This window comes from Crassostrea angulata, chromosome 3 (assembly GCF_025612915.1).
Source record: "Crassostrea angulata isolate pt1a10 chromosome 3, ASM2561291v2, whole genome shotgun sequence".
Classification (NCBI taxonomy): Eukaryota; Metazoa; Mollusca; class Bivalvia; order Ostreida; family Ostreidae; genus Magallana; species Magallana angulata.
In genome coordinates this window covers 10,787,558-10,812,444 of record NC_069113.1, presented here as the reverse complement: position 1 = coordinate 10,812,444, position 24,887 = coordinate 10,787,558, and the positions used below count along the sequence as shown (strand labels likewise).

The window sequence follows — 24,887 nt, the reverse complement described above, 5'->3', positions numbered from 1 at the left end:
TTACAACATTTTCAGACTATTTTTCAATTTTTGTGCAATTGTTATACCACAAGCAGAAACCCGTGTCAACATCAGGTTTTGAAACGGCCCTCGTGCAAACAGGAAACAAAAACTACAGCGCCAGCTGACGTGTACAAAGCATGAAACCCAAAGGGATGACAGACGCTCCGAAAAGCCCAGGCATACTTTTTGTGATATTATGCGTCTGTTCTTTAATAAACGAATGTTCTTCATCTAAAATATCAGATTTGCGTCTATGCGGCGACAAAGAATGCAAGAGTAAGTGGAATTTGATTAAATTGGCCAGAGATCGAGGTCCAACTTATCTCGAATTTCCTCGACACCTTTGTTTTAATTTACATTGGTCTATATTCTGTGACGATTACCTCGATGACATACTGTTGAGTAGAATAAAATTAATTTAGATTGGATTGGACGTGCATGATCTAATTTAAAGCTTTGTGAAATAATGTAAAACACTACTATCCTACTGTAATTACGATTTTGGAGTTTGGTCTTCCAACTGAAAAAATCCATCTCCTTAAAACCCCACACTGCAGTAATGGACCACGTCCATATTACAATAACTGCGATACTGTGCTCTTGTAGGAATAATTATAGATAGATTATTAAATGACGTAGAATAATCAATTGGCATTACATCATATTTCACCAAACTATGTTAATTTGCCCTGCAAAACAGCAGACTGCAGTACCGTACTGTCTAAGAGGTCTAGGCCTCTATATTGAAGTATTCAAGTAATTGCTTTCATCTGACTTGACTCTCTTGGTTATAAGAGATTATTAATTTTTTGAATTTAATGTTCCTTTATGCTTAATATGATAGTAAACAGAACTATATTGAAAATTAATGAACTATTTGTTTAATTAATCTAATATGTGTATATTTCCTCTTTTCAGCTACATTATCCTATGGACGTACATTAGCAAAGCATGTGCAGAATGACCAAGTTTTCCTGAACTTTGAGAGAAATGAAATGTTAGAAATAACAAGTAAATCAGCAGGGGATAGGCCTGATCTATGGGGTGGCAGAGTATGTTATATTTGTGTATGATTTGTGATATTTTCCAAGTTAATATACATACATCTTTTGTCAGATAAATGCATGAGGCTACATTGGGGCATTGACCGAATAAAGCTTTGGTTTATCAGATTACCTTTATTCAGTCAATGCAAGGGGTAGTTGCATTATAAGCATACATCTTGTGTTATTAATTGAGTTGTTTAATGTCTGTATCAGAAATTATATTTATCAGGTTTAAATTTATCTTGAATTACAGTTAAATGGAAAGACAGGATATTTCCCAAGATCTTTCGTCAGAGAATACAAAGTCGAAAACCCCTCGCCACAGTTTATTGTGCCCACAGAGGTTAGAAACATTATTGTTATGCTCTAAACCAGAAAAGCAAGCTTTGAGATATTCACTTCAATCCACTGCTATAAAATTAAGTACTGTATACAGGGAAATATTCGCCCCGTTTTATTTTCGCCCCTTTCGCCCTTGTTATCAGAGGGCGAATTTAAAACTGGGCAAATTCTATGTTGCAAATAATATCTCTGTTATAACACAACTGCATATGGGCGAATTCAAGATAGGGCGAAACCGTTTGCAAAATAATGTAAAAGGGAGAAAATTACGCAGGGCGAAAATAACCCTGTATACAGTAAATATAATTTGTTTAATTGTGTATCTTTATTACTGTACATTCCATTATGGTAGATTTCTGAGGGGAAGAATGTGGTGATTGAGGAGAAACCAGCTAAGGTTCCAGACAAGGCTGAGGAAGGGACTGAGATGGATGATACAGAGGATCAGGATGATACCGAGGTGGAGGATGAGGATGATGATGTTTGGTGGGAAGAAGACGAAGGTCAGTGATTGAGTAGTTCTTTAGATTCACTCTCTTAACATCTCATAGCATCATACAGATATAACAGATACATAAATGTTATCATTTACAAATGAAGATGGGAAATATTGGATGGATGATATTTTAATTAGTACATGTATTCTGTAACAGATTCCTAAGGAAGTATGGCTGAAAGAGAAAACGAATGATCTTTTAACTTGATTTAAGGGTAAATGTTTTGAAAAATGTAAAGTGTGATCACTAATTTTAATGTTTTGATTTTACAGATAAAGAAGCTACAGATAAGACAACACAGGTAAATAAATAAAGAAAAAAAGAGAATATTATTTGAAAATTCATTTTTCCTTTTATGCATATTTCATTTCCATTCCTAGTTCATTTCCAAATTCCTAATGTTATATTTGAAGAAGGATCAAGAAAAACCTGCCACACCACCCTCAAGTGCCTCAAAAGAAGACGAAAAGGACAAAAATGTAGAAGAGGTCAAGGTCACTCAAACAGAGGGAAAAGACAGTGAGGATGTAAAAGTTACTGACAGTCAGAATTCAGATAACCTTAAACAGGGTGTGGTCGCTGAAGAAAAGGATGAGTCCAAGGAGCCCGCTGTCAGTGATGAGAAAGATCCAACAGAAGTAGGGGAGACAAAGGAAGGAAATGAAGGCACTGAAAAGAAAACTGTTGAAGATTCAAGTGAGTGTTTTTTATTTATATTTTTTAAAAATGAACTTTAAAGGATGTATTAAGCTCTCATGAAACTGTTATTTTACTTCACAATGTTTTGCTGTTCACAGATTTTAGACAAAGTTTCAAAATTTTGATAAAAGGTCAATCATTGATATTAAATATTCAATGACCTCAAAGTTTAGTTTGCATGTAAGTGTTAAATGTTTCTTAGTCAGGCTTAGGCAGTTGGAAAGACAATGTTTAAATTTGAACCAGGCTGAATGAATCTTATGCATATTACGGTGGTGGTTTGACATTTGAATCTGTCATTTTCAGGCAGTCAAATTCATGTTAATAAAGAGAATAGGGTGAAGGAATTGCTGGATGAACTGAGAGAGTCTCTCTACTCTCTCCATGATATTGATGATAAAGACAAATTAGATGTTAATGGTAAACATTGAACCTAAAACAAGTTCATTAACTACTAACTGTCTCGCATACTAATATCACTAATGCATTTTCATGCATGGTTGCAACCTCTATTAAATTTTAAGAAGATTAATTTCGAGGCTGAAATTATATCACTTTTACATGTTTGCTAACATGCTTGCTTAAAAAATAACATGTGCAAGAATACAGCCCTTATTAGATTTTCAGTTTGATCTCCAAAACAACTAATTACTTCTGTTCTCTATGACTGGATAGTTTTAAGAATGTACAGGATATCATTGTGATTTTGTATAAAAATAAAAAGATGTAGGAAATATAAATAGGAAAATTAGTTTGAACTTTTTTTGCTTGTTCCTATAGTTTGGCTAAAACAGCAGTAGCATAGCATTTAATCATTAGATTGATTACCATATAAAACCATTCTTAGATTTTAGTAAAATGCTTTACAAACAGATGCATGTATGATGTAGTCATAGAAACAGCTTTTATTGAGCATTTATTGAATGTACATTTGCAATGTTGTTTTTATAAAGGAAAATATGCATTTACATTTTATTTTTGAGGAATTCATTTATTAAATTGGAATATTTGTATGATGATACAATGAGGCATTTTGTACCAACTACTTCTACTTTTTATTTTTCTGTCAATATGATTATTAAATTTTTGATTTTTTCGTAGAGTTAAACAAAATGCTACAGGAAGGGTCAGCTAAACAACAGCCAGAAACAACTGTCAGTCAGCCTCCTCCAGCTGTTGATGGTAAAAGAGAATTAAATCGGGATAAGCCTGATGATGCCCCACCAGATATTAAGTCACAGGAAGATGTCAAGTTACCCGGACTGTCGGACCTATTGAAGGATACTCCTGAAGATGCTTCAAAATCACCACAGGATGATAGATCACTGGAGAAAGATGACACAGAAACCACTGATGAAACAGAGATTGAAAATGAGGAGAGTGGCACTGAACAGAAACAGGAAACACCAGAGGATGCTGGGAAGGAGGATGCTGGGAAACACCCAGGCGGTATTCCTGTTAGTGATGTGGAGGATCTTCCACCAAGTCAACAGGAGCAAACTAAGAAGGAGATCCAGCCATCATCAGTGGAACAGGAAAAAGTTGAAGAAACACCGCTACGGAGCTCTTTTACTGAGGAAATGAGCACCACTCCATCATCAGAGATGAAGGCAAGCAGCAGTTCACACACCCCGGGACTGACAGAGGTACCATCCTCTGTGACAGAATCTTCTACAGTGGTAGAAGCCTCACAGCAAACAGAGATGGCTGGCTATACAATCATTGATGGGACACCATTTCCTCTGGATATGTTTGAGGATCCTACTGCTACAGAGAGTGTTGTAGAGCAAACAGAAAATGTAGTAGAGCAGACAAAGCCAGGAACATTCTCCTCAACACAGTCTCAAGTGGATTCTTCATCAGTTTTGCCAGATAAGACAATCAAGTCTCCAGCTACTGAGAAGCAGGAAACAGAGTCTACATTACAGTCACAAATCCCAAAACAAAGCTCTGTTATGCCTTCACTAACTGAAACTCTGTCAGAGTCCATGTTGGTTGGCAGTGGATCATCCCCAGCAGATGTTGTACCAACACAAACTGACACAGATTCTAAATCAGCTGCAGTTAAGAAGGAAGACGGTATGGAGAGCATAGTTCAAGTAGATACTGAGGTTGGTGGAAGTAAAAAAGATGGGTCAAAACAAGTTGAAGGTACAAAACAACTGGACATAAAAGATTTGGAGAAACGTGTAGAGAGCAAGAAAGAGGAAATTAAAAGGACTGAGGAAAGTAAAGAAACTAAAGAAGATCCAAAGGTTAAAGATCAAATCCAAGAAAAGGTGGACACTCCAGAAAAGGAAAGCTTGACAAATATGTCTAATAGCGAAGAGAAAGTAAATGAGAATCAACAGAAATCACAAGAATCAGATATACAGAATGGTCAACAAACAGAACAGAGAGAGGAAGATAAAAAGCAAACTGATGCAAAAGAAAGTGAAGAAAAAGCTGAAAAACCAAATCTGTCAGTGCTCAAGTTTTTGGATGACGAGGAAAGCAGTTCTGAGGTACCATCTTCTGATGAAAATGTGAAAGAAATGGAAATTCCAAGTGAAGAAGTAAAGACAGAAAAAGAGAAAAAGCAGGAGCAGCTGAGCCAAGAATTGACAGAGAAACCAATCCAGGAGCAGACGACAGTATCAGCTGTTCCTTCTACCTCCCCCACAGAACAGCTCATGTCTTCCATGGAGATTGATTATAGTGTAGAAACCAAAACAATTATCGATGACACAAGGAATACCGGTATTCTTGGAGAGCATCAGAATGCTACCCAGACTGTGGTGGAAACAGATAACCTAAAACTTGAACTTCCCACCACCATGGATGCATATGCCACTGCTGATTTTTTGTCAAGAAAGCCTCTGTCCCATGAACCTCACACAGAGTCGTCACAATCTCAAAACCTCAATGAAAAATTGGAGGTAAAAGAAAAAGTTGATGATGAAATAAGAAAAGAGACAGTCACACAGGCCTCTCCAGAGACAACTCAGACAGAGTCTACAGCAGAAACAAAATTTGGGGAAACCAAATCTGAATCAGTCACAGTATCTCCGCTTGAATCAACAACCTTGTCAGGTTCCGACGATGGTGAAATTCCTCCACCTCCCACTGAATCAAAGGAGACCACTACACAGCCCGGTACAGGTCAGTCATCAGAGGAACCACTTGTAGCAGCAGAGGACGAAAAGGAAGATTCAAAACCAACCACAGGAGAGAAAGCAGGTGTAACTGAATCAACCCCAGAAGGTGAGCGGGCCTCCACTGGTGCATATGATCAAGAGGATTTTTTGTCACGGAAGATCAACGATGGAGATTTGGAAGAGAAGGAAGATCTGACCTACAAAGCTGAGAGATCATGGATGAAGGGAGACCAGTTCTTTAGGGGCGTAATCTCAAAGGTGAGTTTTGTGATCAAGTGGAATGGATGAAAAGTACATGCACTTGTATATTTTGCACAAAATGTAATTTGTTAGAAACTGAAAAGAAAAGCAAAGGATGAATGTAGTAACTAGCAATTGTTTTCTAATGTGAAGAACAAGGTTAGCAGTCTTTACACACAATAGCTGTATAGGTTTGATTTGACAAGGTTTGTTTTGACAGCTCCCTCCATCACTGCAAGCCTTGCTAGAACAGGAACCTCTTGGACTCTCGCCTCAGATGACAATTCTGGTCACCATGGTTACTTTAGCAACACTGATGGCTGCTACATGTTTTAGTGTTATTTGTGGGGTATGTTCAATTTTATTGGTAAACCATCTTCAAAGTGTAGCACAATGATTTCAAGATTATCTTTTTACATTTTACTGGTATTTTGCAGGGAGGCAGAAAGTCAAAGAAGCAAGACCCTGTAGGTAAGGGTGCAGAAAGTCACTACTCTGTGTTATACTAAAATGTGAATTCTCAACATGATTAAAGTTCATTTTGAAAAGATGCAAATACATGTTGATACATTAATTTTGTTTTCTGCAAGATATTGACAGGAAAAAATATAAATGGAAGCTTAATGAATCATTCATTTGTAGTGGTGGTCAGGGGCTTGGAGGAAAAATTGTTCATTTTAACAAAAGAAAAGGAAAATCTTGAGGATGAGCTAAATGCTCTTCAACAGAAGGTAGAATTTTCTCAAATATGTTATGTAAGGCATGAATAATTTGTTTTCTTATTAGTTTGATTAGTATGTGATTAAATCGCGAAATAAAGTCATCGCGAATAAAAGTTGGTTTACAGTAATTGGGCCTTATGTGCTAGAAGACACGAAGAGGTTAGGTGAGGTGAGGTAATATATGTAACAGTTCATGTTTTTCTGTTATCTGAATTAAAGATGCAGGATACTGAGGAAGATACAAAGTCCACTCAGTCCTCGGTCAGCACCATTCAGAAAGACCTACAGACTCTACAGGTACGGACATTCATATTCATCTAGACCGAAATTAAACTGTTTATTTCTAGTTGCCCTTAATTCATCCGCCTTGGATTTAGACCCCAAAACCACCTGATTTGTGATAATATTATGTTTATCAATTACATTTACTCCTCAAATATTGAATTTTATCAAAGAGCATTGGTTGACCATTTAACTGTATTTTTTGTCCAAATTGCTTTTAATTTACATTAAAAGAAAAAGCTTTTATTTACAGTAAAAGAAAAATCTTACCTATCAACCATTTTGAACATTCTTTGTTTTACCTGAGACAAACATTTTTTGGGTTGTAGCTAAAAATTTAATTTTAGAATTGCAAGGGTAAATTTACACCTGCTTGTCAGTTTGGCTTGTACATGATTGTACCATTAATTCATCATTAAGTAAATGAAAGTTTTATTTTTCATCAGCTTCACAACAATGCTTTAAAGGAAGAAATTGAGACTTTGAAGGAGGAAAATACAACAATGAAACAGGAGCTATCAGCCAAATCAAAGGAACTGAAATCTAAAGACAACCAGGTATGCCATTAACCTCATAAGAAATGATAGATTTGCACAGTTATTATATGTACATGAACATGTAAATAATTTTAAATTATATTTTTTTTTTTTGTTTACAGTTGAAAGAGTTGGAGAAACAGATTAAACAAAAAGATGAAAAATACAACAAGACCAATGAAAAATGCAAAGAAGTATAACTACATTTTAATTTTTTGTTTCCATACAAAAGTTTTATTTGATGTATCATTTCAAGGTAACTTAGAGAAGTGGTTGATAGTAGTAGCAAATATTTAACATTCATTCTTCAGGCCACAAAAGAAGTTCAAGAGAAGGCAGGGGAGATAAAAACTTTAAAATCCCAGATTCATAGTCTGACGGAACAGGTGTCTCACTTGGAAGCAAACAAATCTCAGGTAATCACAGATGAAATAAAGGAATTGTCAGGTAGTAACAATACAAGACTCGGAGGCCTGTTCATCTGAGCTGGCACTCAAAATTTCTGGGGGGTTTTATCCATACAACAAATATTCACTAGCACTTAATCAGTTGAACAGGCCAAAGTATTAAAAAAATTGCTATTTTCTCTGTAATTCTGCAGACTGTTTGATTTTCTTTCTATTCCAGTTGTGTGAAGAAGCCAATGTCTGGAGTGAAAAGTAGGTCACATTTTTTTTGTCTTGATATCTCTGAAGAAAGTTAATGAATTTATTAATTATTTTTTTGCTGTAGCAGTAATATGTATAACAATACAATGTTGTAAATTTATATTTATAGAGTACAGGAGCTGACAGAACAGCTCGACTATGTCAAGGGAGAGCAGAAACAAATGGCTGAGGATCTAGCATACAAAGAAAATGAAATAGAGGTACAACATGGGATAGGTCTATGAATACATCTGATGACAAACATAAATATGTTTCTGGCATGATAAAGTAGAATGTATTTGTAAACACCTCCTCTGATTTTTAGGTTTTGAGAGATTGTTTCCTCCAACTGAAAGCATTCCAAGATCAGGTGGGGGAGGAAGGAGAAGAAGGGGAGGGAAGCAGGGATGAGACAGGTATGGTATCATCTGGTCAAGCTTATTATTATTTGTTGTTTCTGTAACAAATCTTCAAAAGCCATTGCAAAAATAACAAAATTTTGAATGTCAGTCTCTTCCATCATCTAGATATGATTTAAGAGTTTGTAACAGGGTCCTATGAATATTGACTGAGATTAACTGAAGTTAAGTGTATGAATGTGATCTGCTTGTTGGTCAAACATCATGATGGGTAACTGTTTAGTATTGTCTTGTCTTCAGATTCTGGAAACATCGAGTCCAAACTGAAGTCTATGATGGATGTGTCGGAGGTAGGACAGTTTATTAAGATGTTACATTATAGATACTGCTACATTGTAAATAAATGATCAACAGACTTGTGGTGGACACCTCAGTGATTATTTTTTTTTCATCTTTTAAGGTCTCAGCCAAATTAAAAGCAGCAGAAGAGGAAAAGAATTCCTTAGAAAACCGACTAGAGATTGAAATGCAGAGTAGGAAAGACATGGAAGGTAGGTGTAGCAAGGATACGTATGACATTGCTCAAAAGTAATAAATAGTGTTTTACCAAATGTCACACTATGACAGTCTGTTTGTAGAGGTGTTAAAAAGCCGCATACATATCGCCGCATACATGTATATGCTTTATTGATTTTGTGTACAGAGCGTATTTTGGACCTGGAGAGAAAGGCAGAGAGTCTGAACTCTGACAAGATGAAAGCTGAGAGGCAGAACAGTGATGCCCAGACCAAGTTAGAGGTCTTGTCCAACTACTTCAAACAAAAGGAGCTGGAGCTACAGAGGTGAGGAAAGGGGACATCTCAAAAGTCTTTATTTGTCATATCTGATGTCTGAATGTTGAAATTCTGAGACAATTGAGTCTGACAATAATAATTTGATAGCTTATACTGCTGATACAGAATCTTGTTATTTTGAATATGAAAGAATATTTTTAAGAGAAGTGGATGATTTTCAAGTTTTCAAAATGATGTTGTGCAAACCATTTTCAGAGAGTTGGGAGAACAGGAGGCACTGAAGAAAATGAATATCAACAAACTGGAGAACTCTGACACAAGAACAAAGATGATGCAGGAAGAATTAGATGGATCAAAGTAAGACTGACTCTCTCATTAATCTGTATAATCAATGTTTAACCTTCAAATCTTTAGTAAACCGACTGTAGTTTGGAAACCAGAGTGTATCATTCATGGACATTTAAAATTCAATGCAGCAGAATTTTACTATTTTGTATAAATATTTAAAATTTATATGCTATACTGTTTTGATTGTCTGTTCAGGGCGCAGGTAGAGGACTTGAAACGTGAAATTTTATCTGCAGAGAGAGATTTCCGTTCACAGGTATTGCATTTAGTCTTTTGAAATTGCATTATGTCATTAAAGTTTAGATTTAGTCATTTGACTCCATACTTCTCTCAAGTACAGTTAGAATGTACTGGCCGTTAGTATATTGATTGCAATGGATTTTATGTTTAGATCGCAGCAAATGAAAAGAAAGCCCATGAAAACTGGGTAAGTTTCTCTTACTTGGGTATCAAAGAATGATCTGGCTAAAGATTTGAATAATCTTTTTCATTGAAATTCTGAGTCCTGTTTATTCCATTTTATTCCTTTGTATTAACAAGATGTTATTGTTATTAACAGCTTGCAGCCCGAGCCGCAGAGAGAGAACTGAAGGAGTCCAGACATGAAGCCTCTGTGTTACGCCAAAAGTCAGTCTGCTAAACTTCTCTTACATACACTTATATGTATGTAAGAGATAACAAGTTTGCACAAGAGACATAATTTAAAAGAAAAATACAAATAACTATTTCTTTTCCAATGTAACATTTATACAATGTATGGCATACATGTATTGCGAATGATTTTAATGAGGTCTAAGAATCTGGTAATAAGATATTCAATTTGTTTTGTAGGTTGACTGACCTTGAGCGACGGCTGATGCAGGGGCCACCAGGAGGGTTGATCAGGCCTGTCCCCTCCAGAGGAATGCCTCCCCCAGGTAAAGCACTCTAATGTAGCAGCCAGTAGAACATATTAGAGGTTGATGTAGATTTTAAACGCATCAGTTTTAGTCCTACAAATGTTTTTTTCTATATTTTTGGGGAAAAAATGTTATATGGTTTGATTATTGTTTGTTCTAGGTATGTTGAATGGCCCCCCTCCACCTGGAATGGACCGCCCTGGATCCCGGGGTCGCCTACCCCCCACTGGTCCAAGGTCAGTGTACGAAACCAGTGACTCCTGATAAACATTCCATCTCTAAAGCAGCAAACATGTGAAATATTGAATTGTTGTATTACAGAGACGAGGATTTCCCAGGATCCCCAGGCCCAGACTCAGAGCGTCGACCACCTCCACCCCTGGGTCCTGACGATCGGAGAATCCCTCCCTTCAATCCAGATGACAGACGCATGCCATTCCATGATGATAGAAGAATTCCACCAATGGAAGGTCCTGACCGAAGACAGACACCGATGGGGCCACGGGTGCCACCCCCTCACCCCATGGACATCCGGTCACCACCACCCTTTGACAGGAGGCCACCTCCACCACTGGATAGAAGGTCACCACCTCCTTATGAACGAGGGTTAAGGCTTCCTCCTCCTCCTTTAGATCGGAGATCACCTGGACAGAGAATGCCTTTCCCTCCTGATATGCCTCCTCCTCATCTCCGGGGTCTCCCAAGGGGACCGCTCTCTCCTCCTCTTCGAAATGATGGTCATGGTAATGCATGATACTGGCTTTGGAAATCCTTTTTTCCTCTCATTATTATAATATTTATTTTACCGTATATTGATATTTTTCACAAACTTTTGTAAAATTCTCTCTGTGTACAGTTGGTAGTGGATCTTATACTGGCATTTTAAAACCTTAAATTCAATATGGTGAAGGATTGCTTATCATCAGTTTGTGTTTGTTCTTGTAAATTAACGATTTGAAATTAACATGTACAAGGTAAGACAAAGAAATTGATGACATTTTTCGTTTGTTTACAGGAATAGACACACCCCCTTACAGACCCCCACACGACCCAGATAGAGAGCCAAGGCAGCAGAGCCAGGTCTGATCAGCTGATTGCAATATTTAGGCAGATTAGGGCACCTGAACAGTGATTCCCAAAAATGGTGATTCTTGAAGTAGACACTGTGTTCAAATTAGGGTATTTTAAATTGAGTGTGTAAATTTAATGCAAATGTGTTTGAATGAGATGATTACGAGATTTCATTACATGCTGGGTGGGTGTGAGATCGTGTTGAGTGGGAGCGATTGGTCCTGTTACCCAGAGAGAGGGTGTTGTATGTGAATGGGTACCCAGTGAACTGTGATAACAAGGTTACAAACCTAATAATGTCTCTGGGAGAGATTTAGTCATTTTCTGTTGCACAGACTATTGTATTTGAATATATAGTGCTGATTTTTATGTCTGATGGCGTAGCTGATCATGTGACTGCTACATATTGCAGTGTTAAATGTGTTATGTTTCATTTTGTGGGATATTTTATAGTTTATAGATCAACATATTCAATATCTGATCTCAGCTCGCTGTAACTGCAGTAGTGGATAAATGAATTTGGTTAAAATGTCTGGTAGTTTACAACTTTGTTGTCTTGATGAACTAGTCACTCTGAACGGTTTGGATCTCCCTGATTATTAACATATTACAAATATTAATGAGATGATATACAGAGAAGCTATTTTTCTAGTTTCAATTTAGAGATTCCATCTCAAAGCTTGTGTTAGTTATATTTTGTGCCATCCTGTAACTTTGATGCAACATTAATATTTACATGTACATGTATTATAATGCTCAGCCCATTTTGTACATGGGAATAGCTTCCCCATACCATTCATTGTACATTTATCATTTAATATTTCCATTGTGTATTTCATTACTTAAAAACTTCCTTGTTTTCTTTTCCTTGGTTGTGTATTTAAGAGAGATAATTTTTGTTATCACCTGTAGTTGTTTTCCTTTCCATTTTAAACTATTTATTGCCTCTACTAAGGGGGAGAAACAGACATGAAAGTGTTGTGTCAGCAGCCTTGAGAGGATGGATGCACTGGATTAAAATGCCATTTGTGAACTACCTGTACAGTTCTTGTCTCTGATCAGTTTGCATTTTAGATAAAGTTCAACTAGGCAACATCTAAGTAATTGGCTTGATTCAGAATGGAAATTATTAAACCTTTATCAGCATTTACCATATGTGTATTGAAAGTTTGCAAGTTCCATTATGAATGTTTGAAAGATTGTTTAGATGAGAAAAATTGTTTTTTTTAGATATCCTCCTGTCATGGAAACAAATAAATTGTTACAAATATTGTATATGGTTTGTTCTTCACCAACTGATGGAACAGTATGTTCTCTACATTCTTTTTAAAAAGGCATAGTCATGTTTTGAGCTGAAAATTTTCAATTTGTATTTTTAACCGTTTTTTTCAACGGAAAAATCTGGTTATTGAAATGACGGGTGAGCGGCTGCCAAAAGGGTACCCTTATTTTACGAATAACTCCTCCTACAGTTTTCAAGACAGGAAGTTGTTATTTTGCAGATCAATTGTACATATATCAGAAGTGTGAATATTCTAGGATTTTGATTTCTGATAATTTATGAAAAAAAACAAGCTTTTGAACTTGGTCATTTTTTTGACAAATATTGCATATTGGTACTCCATTTCTCTGGATATGGTAGGTAGTGTTTATTAATTCAGTGTTGACATGGATTATGGATACAGTACGTGTAAAAGAAAACCTGGTTTGCTGTCATATTGAAAGCTTTTCACTTGTTCTATGTAAGATGTAATAATGCTTCTTTAAGGTTTTTGTAATAATCAACTGATATTTTAGTGTTAGTTTTGGAGTTAAAAAACAAAATAAATGCTCACAACTCTTTGTTTTGTAAACAAAGTTCAGGCCATGTTTTTGTTTACAATTTGAATGCCGAATAGAAAATTCACAATTTCAATAAAAAAAAATTGAATGTGACAAACACGAGACAGGAACTCTTACGAAGAAAAAAATCTGCATAAAACAAAACCTTTTATTAGTATATTTAACAAACATAAACAAAAACATGGCACAAGCCTTGTTCACATAATCACATTACAAAGAATTGTGAGCTTGGAATCTTGCCTTTAACTTGACAACTGACATTAAAATTTAGGCTGATTATTAGTATAAGCTTAATTAAATATAGATAACTGAGCTTCAGCTCAAATGGTGACCATGCCCCTTTACAGTAAAACACATTTATAACGAAGTGCCAGGAAATGGAGATTTTCCTTCGCTATAAGTGTAATTCATTATATCAGTCAAGTTTTCAACATGTAATTTAGTCATGGGGAATGAAAATCACTGCTGCAAGCGTCAATTCATTACAAGCGTGTTCGCTATAACCGTGTTTCACTGTAAATAGACGAGCGAGAGAGAGAGAAAATATCTAATTTGAAAATCATCATTGATGAAATGATTCCTCTTAAAGCAAAAGAAAAGTAGAAAATTCAATTTTGAGCAAAATTTACTAGTCATAATAGTATTTACACTTAAAAATTTCACAATTTATACAAAAGTTTAATACATGTACAGTACTACAACTCTTTATTTTTCCATTTATTGACCTGATAATCTCAGCTAGTATCTTAAATTACACATGCATGTACAACTTACTATGAAAGTTAAACAGTTGCCGGGTAATTTTCAAAGCTAGATTTTTGCACCACTAGAAAAATATTGCTGAGATTGCATTGCCTTGGATAAAATATTTTTACCTCTTGGTACCGATTCATGTATTTTTGGCAGAAAAAAGAAAATGATCAGTTAATTTCCTAATGACAAACAAGCTAGTTCCTGCACCTAATTTGTATTTCAACAGGTGTAAAGCCTTTGCAGATATTCTTACAAAATACAAATGACATTAAAGAACAATTTTCACGGGGAAAAAAATGGTCTATGGTCTATTAAATCTACATTGAAATGATATTAATCTTCAATCTAAAACATTATTTAACAAATTTTGATGACATTTTAAGAAACATACATGTTATGAAACATAAATCACAATTCACAATTAAAACAAATTTAGATCACAAAGAAAGAGATTACATAATCATTTTAATTAATTACCCTGGTAAAAAAAATATTGAGAAGTTTTACAAAGCAAAATTGTACATTATGCAAATATAAAATATTAAAGAACAGGTTTGAATAACACTTTGTATATTTTACAATTTTCACACAGAATGAAAATATACAATGATCATTTTATTTTTTGGCTGTGAAATTTCTTTGGTGTTTTGATATAATTACAACAGCACTGGAGTCATTGATACGAAAAGAAGATTTATATACACATATATATCTGATTGGTGAGATTCTATAAGTTTAAAGTTATCCTAACTGGAAAACAAGTCGGCTAGAGAAATACTAATGCAAAGGTCCCACATTAATGATCAACTTGCAAGTTCCTCTATCCATCCGATTTTATGGAAGACTCCTGAAATGCGTAGTCTGATTTCGTTGCACAACAGAATTACTATATTTCTCCAAAACTATATACATGTACATATTTGATATCTGATGCCTACTAAGAATGTAATGTCACATCATGTAATGTTCATATGTTAAAATAAAACCAATATGTACACTTGTTTTTAATTTAGCACTTTTTTAAAAAATACATACATGGTGGTTAAATATAATGATTAAATATATAAAAATGAATATTTGTGCTTTGTAAGGACAAAAATAATTTGAATAGCAAAATATATATGAAATTCACACATATATTTATAAAATGCTAAGCAATAAATACCCCCTACATTTTTTAGAAATATATTTATCATATACATATTTTAATAATGCATATAACAGAAAAAGCCCATCACAATCATTAAATATTGGTTAAAAATTATTTAAAACTTGTGTTTCTGGCTGACATTACAAAACAGGTAAATTCCTGAAATTCCTCAATAACAATAAAAAATTGCCCAATTTTTTCTTTAAGAATTAAGGTAACTATAGAATACAAGGTTGCTCTGACATTATTTTCATGTATGTCATTGCATGTTCACATTACATGTATTTTTCAGAAATTAAAGCATGGACTTGATACTCTGTTTGGTGTACAAAATGCTATCATCATATTCATGTATGATAGGTATTACATCCATTATAACATCACAGTGAGTACTACGTACTTTTTTTGATATGCTTTATATTGGATTATAGGGGGCAGAATATTATTACAGTAATTCAGCAAACAGTCCTTTTTAAAATGTTTCATTCCTCTGCATAAAAAGCATCTATTGTTTTTGCATACATCTTGTGCACGATTGGTCTCCTTAACTTCATTGTGGGACCTGCAGCCAAAAAAAATGTTAAAATATTATTTTGAAATAAACAAAGTAGGCTTTAACCAAATATAATATTATATTTTGTGGTTTCTCAATCAAGAGGCTAGAAGATCACATTTTTATACATGTATTAAATAACGTATCAGAATACACTTTTAAAGAACATATAATATACATTTCTAAAAAATAACTTGTCATGAATACTGTTTTTACTGATTTTTTTAAAAAAGAAATCACATCAATGTATGAACATAATTTTTTTTTCACGTGGTTTATATGATTCTATTTTTGTCTTTTTTTTTCTAATCAAACAGAACAGTCATGGATTCCAAACAAATGCACCCTTATTGCCAACTTCAAAGCACAGTTGTGTGTAATAGGGTATATATATGGAAATGTTAATATAAATTACTATATTACCAATATTTACAATTATAAAGTTTTCTTCTGACAGGTTTGTAAACCAATGATTTACTTCAGAATAACTTGTAAACCAATGATTTACTTCGGAATAACTATTATCCAAGGTTTCTGTTACATATGTAGAAAGCAACCTCCTTACATACAATGCCTTATATCAAAAGTATATACAGGTGACACTCGATGGCTCGAACTTCGATCTCTTGAAGTTCTTGATCTCTCGAAGTGAACTCACGGTCCCGATTTTTTTTCTCTATATAACTAAGCAAATTTACTCTTGATCTCTCGAACTCCGATCTCTTGAAGTTCTTGATCTCTTGAAGTGAAACCTGGGTCCCGTTATACATATTTCATTGTTTTTCACTCTTGATAACTCGAAGTAGTTGCTCTGTACACACGCGGCCGATCAAGGGTATAATTATAGCTCCGCGTGGACCTTACCTGGATGGTTGAGTGAACTTCTGGGGGCTAGCGAGGTAGTGTTAATTGGTTGATTACGTAAGTGACACTACCCCTTGCTTCCTTCAAAGGATAAATAGGTAATTTGTAACTGATCTATTTATTTTAATAACTTATAAAGTTACGGTAAACTGCTTTTTATTTAAAATATTCTAACGTAATGATTAAGAAAACATAATATGCTTAGAAGTTTTTAACGTGAAAAAATACACTTCAAAACCACACAACTAAGTTCTGTATTGTTTAAATTGAAGTAATGTAGCAGAAAATACAAGTGAAATCATGTTAGACTATCTTTCCATGTTATAAATATAAATTTCCGGCTACTATAATTTTAGAACCAAAAATGACTAGAACGAAAATTTCCGGATTTTTTAAAACTTTTGATCTTTCGAACTCTTGATCTCTCGAAATTTAATCATGGTCCCCTGAAGTTCGAGTTATCGATATTCACCTGTACATTTGCAAATATGTTTCCTTGTATGGAATTGCGAAAACGCTCAATTCTCTATGATTTTTTTCATGACGTCACAATGCTCATAGCACGCGCTTATCGCATGGATTATTGTAAACATCAAATCTTGGTAATTTTAACAGTTCTGAACGTTTTCTTTTCAAATGTAAATATACGTAATAAACATCAATGTTAAAAAGTTCACCGGAATATGAAGTTGGTTGGTACATGATCAAATCTTCCGAGAAGCCCTTCAGGCTTCACAGGATTTGATCACGTGACCAACCAACTTCATATCTCAGTGAACTTAATTGCTGTTTATTTCTTTAATTAATCCATTACACCTACCTAGTTCACCCCCTGGGATAGAGAAGTCGCGGGGAAGGAGGGACCATTTCTGTATTTTCTGGGCCCTGGAGATGGCCCTTTCATTAGCCTTGTCAATACCCTGCTGTATGGCCTTCAAAACAATGGCGTCCTTGCGGTCCAAAATGTCGGACACCTTAGTGGCACCACTGCCCTGGGCCTTCACCCAGTCCACAGTGACCGCTGTCAGGTTGTCAGTCGGTTCAAGAGTGTCCATATTGACATCCACCTACAGCAAATGAACAGTGGCTGTAAGAAGGGTCTGTGATAGACTGTAGTCAGTTCCATGTTAGCAACTTATAAAACATAAACATGCATGTACCTGTATGTAAAATGTAGTGTAGAAATCTGTGTTTATACAGATGGACTGATAAAAAGATAGGTAAAGATTAAGGTTCCCCTGGTTTTACTCAAAAGGTCTAATATGAAAGCTAGAAAGACAGAGATAGAATGCTTGCACTGTGGGGTTATACCTTTAGGGTAATGAGCATGGACAGGAACTTTCTCTTGTCTCCAATCAATATACAGTTGGACACACAGGGAAGGCACTCCTTCACAGTGTCTTCAATAGGAACCGGGGCAATATTCTCTCCACCAGCTGTGATGATCAGCTCTGTAATTGTAACATCATCAATATCACACTATACTTTGAAGGGTGATGCAATAATTAAACTACCACTTTTACAAATCTTCAGTGATCATAACATTCCTATATATCTAGCACTTCTCTTTGCCTCTCTTTTTCCCAATACATATAACCTTTCTCTGCCAATATCTTTCTTTCCCCATATATCTAGCCCTTCTCTCTGCTGCTCTTTAATTTCTTTCCCACATATCTAGCCCTTCTTTCTGCCACTCTTTCTTTCCCATGTATCTAGCCCTTCTCTCTTTCCCCCATATACCTAGTTCTTCTCTCTGTCACTCCTCTTTGCTTACACATCCTACCTTTCTTGCTGCGACTCTTACATTTCCCCTTATAGATATTACCTTTTTTTCTTCCTGTGATGAACAGAAACCCATCTTTATCCTTCTTCCCAATGTCCCCAGACATCAGGTATAATTCTTCATCAAATGTTTCTTTTGTTTTTTCCTCCTCATCAAGATACCCCATGAAAACATGCCTTCCATACATACGGACCTAATGGTTGATGAGAAAAAAAGCAAAGACAACATCAAACACATGCTCCAATCTGTCAGATTGAGTGTTAACTGCTGGATTTTGTACATTCACAGATATCAGATTTTCTTTCTTTCATTTTATATGATTGATATAATTTATACTACATGTACTTGAAATCCCTTCAAGATTCTTTATTAAGTCCTTTGCCTGGAGTTCAGGATGGGTTTCATGTTGTATCTTTTATTATACTTTATATTGCCTATCATTACATGAAACCTTGCAAACATCACAACTTTCACATCTAATTTCAAGTGCTTTGCAATTTAAACAGTTGTAAACCGTTATTTTACCTCTTGGGTCTATTGTGGCAGCTAACCTTCCACACATGGAGCAAACACTTTAACCACCTAATCTTTATATATGACATATTTGGACCCTACCTCTCCATTGCCCTCCTCGTCCTTGTCTGCTAGTTTTGTCTGTACTCCAGGAATTTCAGTTCCTACACTACTGGTGCGAAATCTGTCTAGACTGCACACTGTGTGAGGGCCTGTATAACACAAAAACATATGGTAGCTCTGAGTCCATGTTAGTCACAATCATACATGTAAAAATTTTGAATTTGTTTTTCATTTTCTTGTACTGCATGATCTGACTAAGGAGAGCAGATTTTTTTCTCACCGGAACATTCACTCATTCCATACACTTCCATCAAGGGAATGTGCAGGCCATAGAAGAACTCTATGGTCTCTTTCATGATGGGTGCTGCACCGGACATAAAGATTCTGCATCTGTCAAACCCCAACTCCCCCTTCGCCTTTTTCAACATTATGTTGGCAATCTTAAATGCTCCTGGTACAGGCTCACTGCAATGAAAGAGTCACTATTTTGTGTACTAAGATACTGTTATCATTCAATGCTTTGTTATCTTTTCCAAAGATCTGACAAAATTTATTTGGGATCATATTTTTTGGCTTGACATGCATACATGTAGAACAACAGTAAAACTCATTATAACAGCCACCATGCTTTAATATATCAAGTCAATGCTTGTAACAAAACTATTAAAATATTACACTATATCAAAATGTATTAAAGATGTATAAACTCATTTGATGAAATTTAATTTTTATTATGAATCAAAATTGTTCTTTATTTGCATATGGGTATAAGCATGTTATACTTCATAATCAATCTCATTGGTTATCAGGGTTGTCTCTAAGACCCGGGGAGCGGGGAATTCCCCCACCTGAAGTGACGTAATTACCCAGCTATTTTTGGATTTCAAACACAATCTAGCTATAATATAGACCACCAGACCCCCTTCTACTTTTTTATTTCTTCCTTCTACTTCAATTTTTAGAGACAACCCTGGGTTATAATTTCTGCAGTAATACAGTGCTTTCATTAATATTCGTAGGTAACATTCTTTTATTTGAGTTTTGCAAAGCTCTTAGGATACATATATATTCGTGGACAATGATCCTATCAATACAATTTGTGTACTTACATAGTATCAGAAATTTCAACATTTAGCTTTATGGATCAACTCAACAACAAAATCCACGAAAAATTGGTATCCAACAAATATTGATGAAGCCTGAGAGAATATTTATGAAGAATAGATCTATTTAACAGCTACATTATGTATAAAGCATTTTATATAAATCTTACTGGTTCATCTCTGCAATTGTCGTCCTGTAACCAACACTCTTTGCCCAGGCACCAATCTTTTTCTTGAAGAACCCAAATTCTCTGGACTTGTGTTTTATGCCCTCAACTATCTTCTCCCACACTCTGGGCACGCCAACAAAAACTGTGGGTCGCACTTCCTTCAGTGTACCCAGCAGAGATCCCTGTCAATCACAAACATATGGCATCATCAAATGCTCACCAAGTATGAGTCTTAATTTCTTTAAATATAATGAAACAAATTTAATAGTTCACAGTAGAATACATTTATTTAATAGGCATAGATGAGTTATTACAAATACATGTTTTATGAATAAAATTATCTGCTGTTTACAAGGTTATTTTCATCCCGTGTATTTTTCACCCTTCTTCACTTGCCACTGTGATCTTGAAATTCACCCAAACACATTTGTATTCAAAAAGAGGTAGTTTGCAACATTTGCATTCACCTTATCTTAAATTTCCCTCTGACAATGAGGGCAAAAGGGAATAAAAATAAAACAGGGTGAATATTTCTCTGTTAACAATATACATGTATATATATAATAAACAAGAGGCCCACAGGCTCTTACAGTCATCTGAGTACCATAGCCCATAGATTGACATGTCAGAGAGTCTCATGTATGCATTTTAAGTTTCATTTTGAAGTATAAACCCGAATCTGAGACTCCTCTGACTTACCCTGCTTTTATTTTTAGTAGATATTTCAAAAATATTCACTCATAAATGGGGGGGGGGTTCAAGAATTTAGAGGAATTTCGGGTCAGTCAAAAATTGTAAACTTTTAGTAATGAGACCTGCAGGCCTTTAACGGTCAATCTTTCATCATACTCACAGTTTCATTTATAATGCACACAAATTTTTTCTGTTTTTACAAGTATATTTTTTTTCAAATATGTATGAAAGTAGAGACGAAGATTTTCTACGATTCAATACATTTTCACTATACGACAATACTGGCCCCGACCTAGGGCCTGAATGTTCCAGGGGTCATGAATTTCACAATAAGGTAAGACTATGTGGTCATTACAACCATGCATTTATTTTTCACAAATATATATGAGGTTAGAGAAGAAGATTGTCTAAGATTTCTCATTTTTACAATATGGCCATATTGGCTCCTCCCTTGTGTCTGAACCCCCGACCCAGGGGCCATGAACTTCACGATTTTGGTAGAAGGCTCCAAGGACATTATAACCATGCATTTAGTTTTTTTGACGTGTGGGAGTAGAGAAAACAATTTTTGAAAATTTGGCCTTTTTTTGCATACTTGGCCCCGCCTATGCGGCCCAAGGGGGAGTAAAGCCATGAATTTCATATTTGATATTCCTCTTACCATAAACATGATAGAGATGCTTCTCATTAAAAAGGTCCCAATTGGCCTTGTAGTTTTCAAGAATTTTTTAAAAATGTACAATTGTTAATGCACTATGGACGACAGATGACGACAAAGGCCAATTGCAATAGGTCACCTAAGTGCCTCAGGTGACATAAAGCGTAAGAAGGTTTGTATTTATTGAACTGAATTTTGGAAAATTCTCTTTGGCAGTTGAATGGTTTTCACATACCAAAGTGACAAAATTAATAATTTTGTCAATTATTACCTAATCTACTACTTTAGATTCCATTTAAATATAAGGAATAAATATCTGCATAAAATCACTAGAAGAGCATTTTGCAAATTTAAAAATCTTCTTTTACTTTTTGGATATGTGTAAAATACATAAAACTATGATAAAAAATGTTGGCATTTGCGATTTGACGGGAAACGGCTGAATCATGTAATTAAGTACCCGCGTAAAATAAGTAATCTACAGTATGTATATATAAACTGAAGTATTTTAAAAAAAAATTTTCCATCTTTAACCAACAGAGAAATGTTCACTAAATACGCAAATGTGAAAAAGTTTATCACATGGCTTACATTATTACCCGACTATATAAGGAACTATTAACCTGTCACTTGATGAACTAATGTCCTGGTGAGAAACTTTTACCCGGTCAACATGTAAAAGTAGATTAGGTAATAAAACGTATTTCATGCCAACTACAGAAACAGTCAAACAATTGTCTCTCGGTAGGGAGGAAGCCCTAGAAAATGATAGACCTAGGCCATTGACCTTGGCCAATGGTCTCAGACATCAGTTTTCCGAGTCTCCTCCCTTAAATTACCACTCGACATTTGTTACCAATCACCAATTACCGATACCCATCACTACTAAAAGTATACGACTACCTACATTGCCAACAAAGAGTTAGATTTTGTGCTCAGAATATAACCAGTGTTGTAAATATGCATTTGCAGATCAAAACATATAATTATAGTCAATGAAATTTTTTGAAACAATTCAGTATTATTACTTAGTATGATTAGTTTGTGTTATTGTTTGAGTATATATATATATGGAATTAATGTGTTGAGAACTTGAGAGAGTAAATCTAAGGAAATATTTACTGGTAAGAAAATTTTGAGAAAATGAGAGTCCCAAAGGTCACATCACTCACCTGAATTTCAGTTATTTTTTAATCAATATCCAAATTTCCAAATTAGACACTCTGAACTCCCTTTATGGTAATACTCTTGGGTGGGTATCATAATTTTAAAAACACTAAGTACCAAATCACTCTTGCAGTTATTATTTCAATAAATTTTCCCCATTACTTACACTTTTAAAGAATTTTGCACCCCTCAGTTTGAACATTTTTTTTCATCTGATATAAATGTATTGGAATACTAGCTTAAAATCACAAACTATAGTGAGGTAGTTTTTGAACAGATTTTCTCTGTTAATACATTTGTAATAGTATTATGTTGGACTTTGCACTCCTCCTAGACCTGATCGTTTCATTTATCTACAGTATATAATGGGTGATTCAAAAGATCTTGAGGATGTTCCTCCTAGGCCTGATCAGTTTTGTTTATCTACAGTATATAATGAGGGCCCCAGAAAGATCTTGAGGATGTTCTGGCTAGCAATAATTACCAACAACAAGAGGCCAATTGGCCTTAACGGTCACCTGAGTAGCATATATCCCATACACAACCTTGTCATGGAGTCTATGCATCTAATTAATTAGGTTTCATACTGGAGTAGAAAAATCATAAATTTGTAATGACGACCACATTTCAAAAAGAACTGTGAAACTAAACTAAACTAAAAGATCTGGTCTACAAAATCATGAATTCAGTTTTCCTTTCAGGTGTGTGGGAGTAAAGAAGATAATTTTTTAACATATGCATTAACATCTATACATCCATTTTGGCCCTGCCCCAGAGTCAAAACCCATCTTTGAGGGGACATGAAAATTAAAATTTCAGTAGAGGACTTCCTGGTAAACATAATTATTAGTCAGTGTTTTTTTTTTATACAGATGTGTGAGAATAGAGAAGAAGATTTTTAAACATTATATGCATAACACTATATTGCCCCCCCCCCCTCCTCATGTCATGAACCCCTGACCCAGGGGCCATAAATTTCACAATTTAGGTAAAGGAGATTGGGGATATCATAACCATGTATTCAGTTTTTTGCCCACATGTGTGGGAGTAGAGAAGAAGATTTTTTAAGATTTAAAACATTTTCACTATTTGACCATATTGGCCCCACCCTAGAGCCTGAACACCTGACCCAAGGGTCATGAATTTCACAATTTAGGTAGAGGGCCTCATGGACATCATAACCATGCATTTAGTTTTTAACAAATATATATGGGAGTAGAGAAGAAGATTTTCTAAGATTTAAAACGTTTTTATTATATGGCCATATTGGCCCCACCCTAGAGCCAGAACCCCTGACCCAGGGGCCATAAATTTCATAATTTTGGTAGAGGGCTTCATGGACATCATAACCATGCAACCAGTTTTTTCCTCACATGCGTGGGAGTAGAGAAGAAGATTTTTGAAAATTTGGCTTTTTTTGCATATTTGGCCCCACCCGTGGCACCCCAGGGGTCGTAGAGCCATGAGTTTCACAATTTAGATTCTTCTTACCATAGAGATGCTTCACACCAAAAATGGTAACGATTGACCTGGTAGTTTTCAAGAAGAAGTTTAAATTGTAAAATTGTTAACGCACGACGCACAACGCACGACGACGGACGAAGACCAATTGCAATAGGTCACCTGAGTGACTCAGGTGACCTAAAAATCTATACAAAATAACAAATATGAGGACATTTAACTAAGAAAATACAGATTGAGATGGATTGGCCATGTTTTATGAAACCCAACAAAGGGTATTACTAGAGTGGCACTAAGATGAACCCCAGAAGGGAAAAGGAGGGAATGCTGACCAAAAAACAACATGGAAGTGGGCTGTTGAAGAACTCAAGAACTCAGACATGAATCCTACCTTGGGAGAGATGGAAAGGATGGCTGAGAGCAGAGAAGAATGGAAATCCCTAGTCCTTGCCCTATGTGCCTCTGGGTGCAACAAGGACTAGGTAGGTAGGT

At 35.3% G+C, this 24,887-nt stretch overlaps 2 protein-coding genes across 9 annotated transcripts in view; one reads left to right on the top strand and one right to left on the bottom strand.

Annotated features, from left to right (window-relative positions):
- The first annotated feature begins 36 nt into the window (after window positions 1-36).
- LOC128177304 (transport and Golgi organization protein 1 homolog) lies at window positions 37-12,895 on the top strand. 3 transcript variants are annotated; one of them, XM_052843966.1, is made up of 29 exons: window positions 37-279; window positions 922-1,055; window positions 1,303-1,392; window positions 1,744-1,894; window positions 2,161-2,189; window positions 2,302-2,584; window positions 2,894-3,007; window positions 3,689-5,982; window positions 6,185-6,313; window positions 6,402-6,435; window positions 6,607-6,695; window positions 6,906-6,983; window positions 7,415-7,525; window positions 7,627-7,698; window positions 7,816-7,920; window positions 8,132-8,163; window positions 8,282-8,372; window positions 8,477-8,567; window positions 8,811-8,860; window positions 8,971-9,061; window positions 9,214-9,352; window positions 9,560-9,661; window positions 9,848-9,908; window positions 10,044-10,079; window positions 10,212-10,279; window positions 10,484-10,569; window positions 10,712-10,787; window positions 10,873-11,133; window positions 11,567-12,895. In XM_052843966.1, the coding sequence occupies exons 1-29, from the start codon at window positions 141-143 to the stop codon at window positions 11,607-11,609; spliced, it is 5,079 nt and encodes a 1,692-aa protein (XP_052699926.1). In that variant the 5' UTR covers window positions 37-140; the 3' UTR covers window positions 11,610-12,895. The 3 variants fall into 3 exon arrangements, with proteins under 3 accessions (XP_052699926.1, XP_052699924.1, XP_052699925.1); XM_052843964.1 differs by having other exon boundaries at window positions 10,873-11,294; XM_052843965.1 differs by lacking the exon at window positions 2,894-3,007 and having other exon boundaries at window positions 10,873-11,294.
- Window positions 12,896-14,071: 1,176 nt separating this feature from the next.
- Window positions 14,072-24,887, bottom strand: part of LOC128177307 (long-chain-fatty-acid--CoA ligase ACSBG2-like) — a 25,805-nt gene continuing 14,989 nt past the window's right edge. For all 6 annotated transcript variants that reach the window (XM_052843973.1, XM_052843969.1, XM_052843971.1 and 3 more), the window contains exons 11-17: window positions 20,417-20,598; window positions 19,424-19,608; window positions 19,183-19,292; window positions 18,610-18,760; window positions 18,096-18,235; window positions 17,605-17,851; window positions 14,072-15,929 (exon numbers count right to left, since the gene is read on the bottom strand). In XM_052843973.1, coding sequence (XP_052699933.1) covers window positions 15,850-15,929; window positions 17,605-17,851; window positions 18,096-18,235; window positions 18,610-18,760; window positions 19,183-19,292; window positions 19,424-19,608; window positions 20,417-20,598 — 1,095 coding nt within the window. In that variant the 3' untranslated portion in view covers window positions 14,072-15,849. The remainder of the gene's footprint in view (window positions 15,930-17,604; window positions 17,852-18,095; window positions 18,236-18,609; window positions 18,761-19,182; window positions 19,293-19,423; window positions 19,609-20,416; window positions 20,599-24,887) is intronic.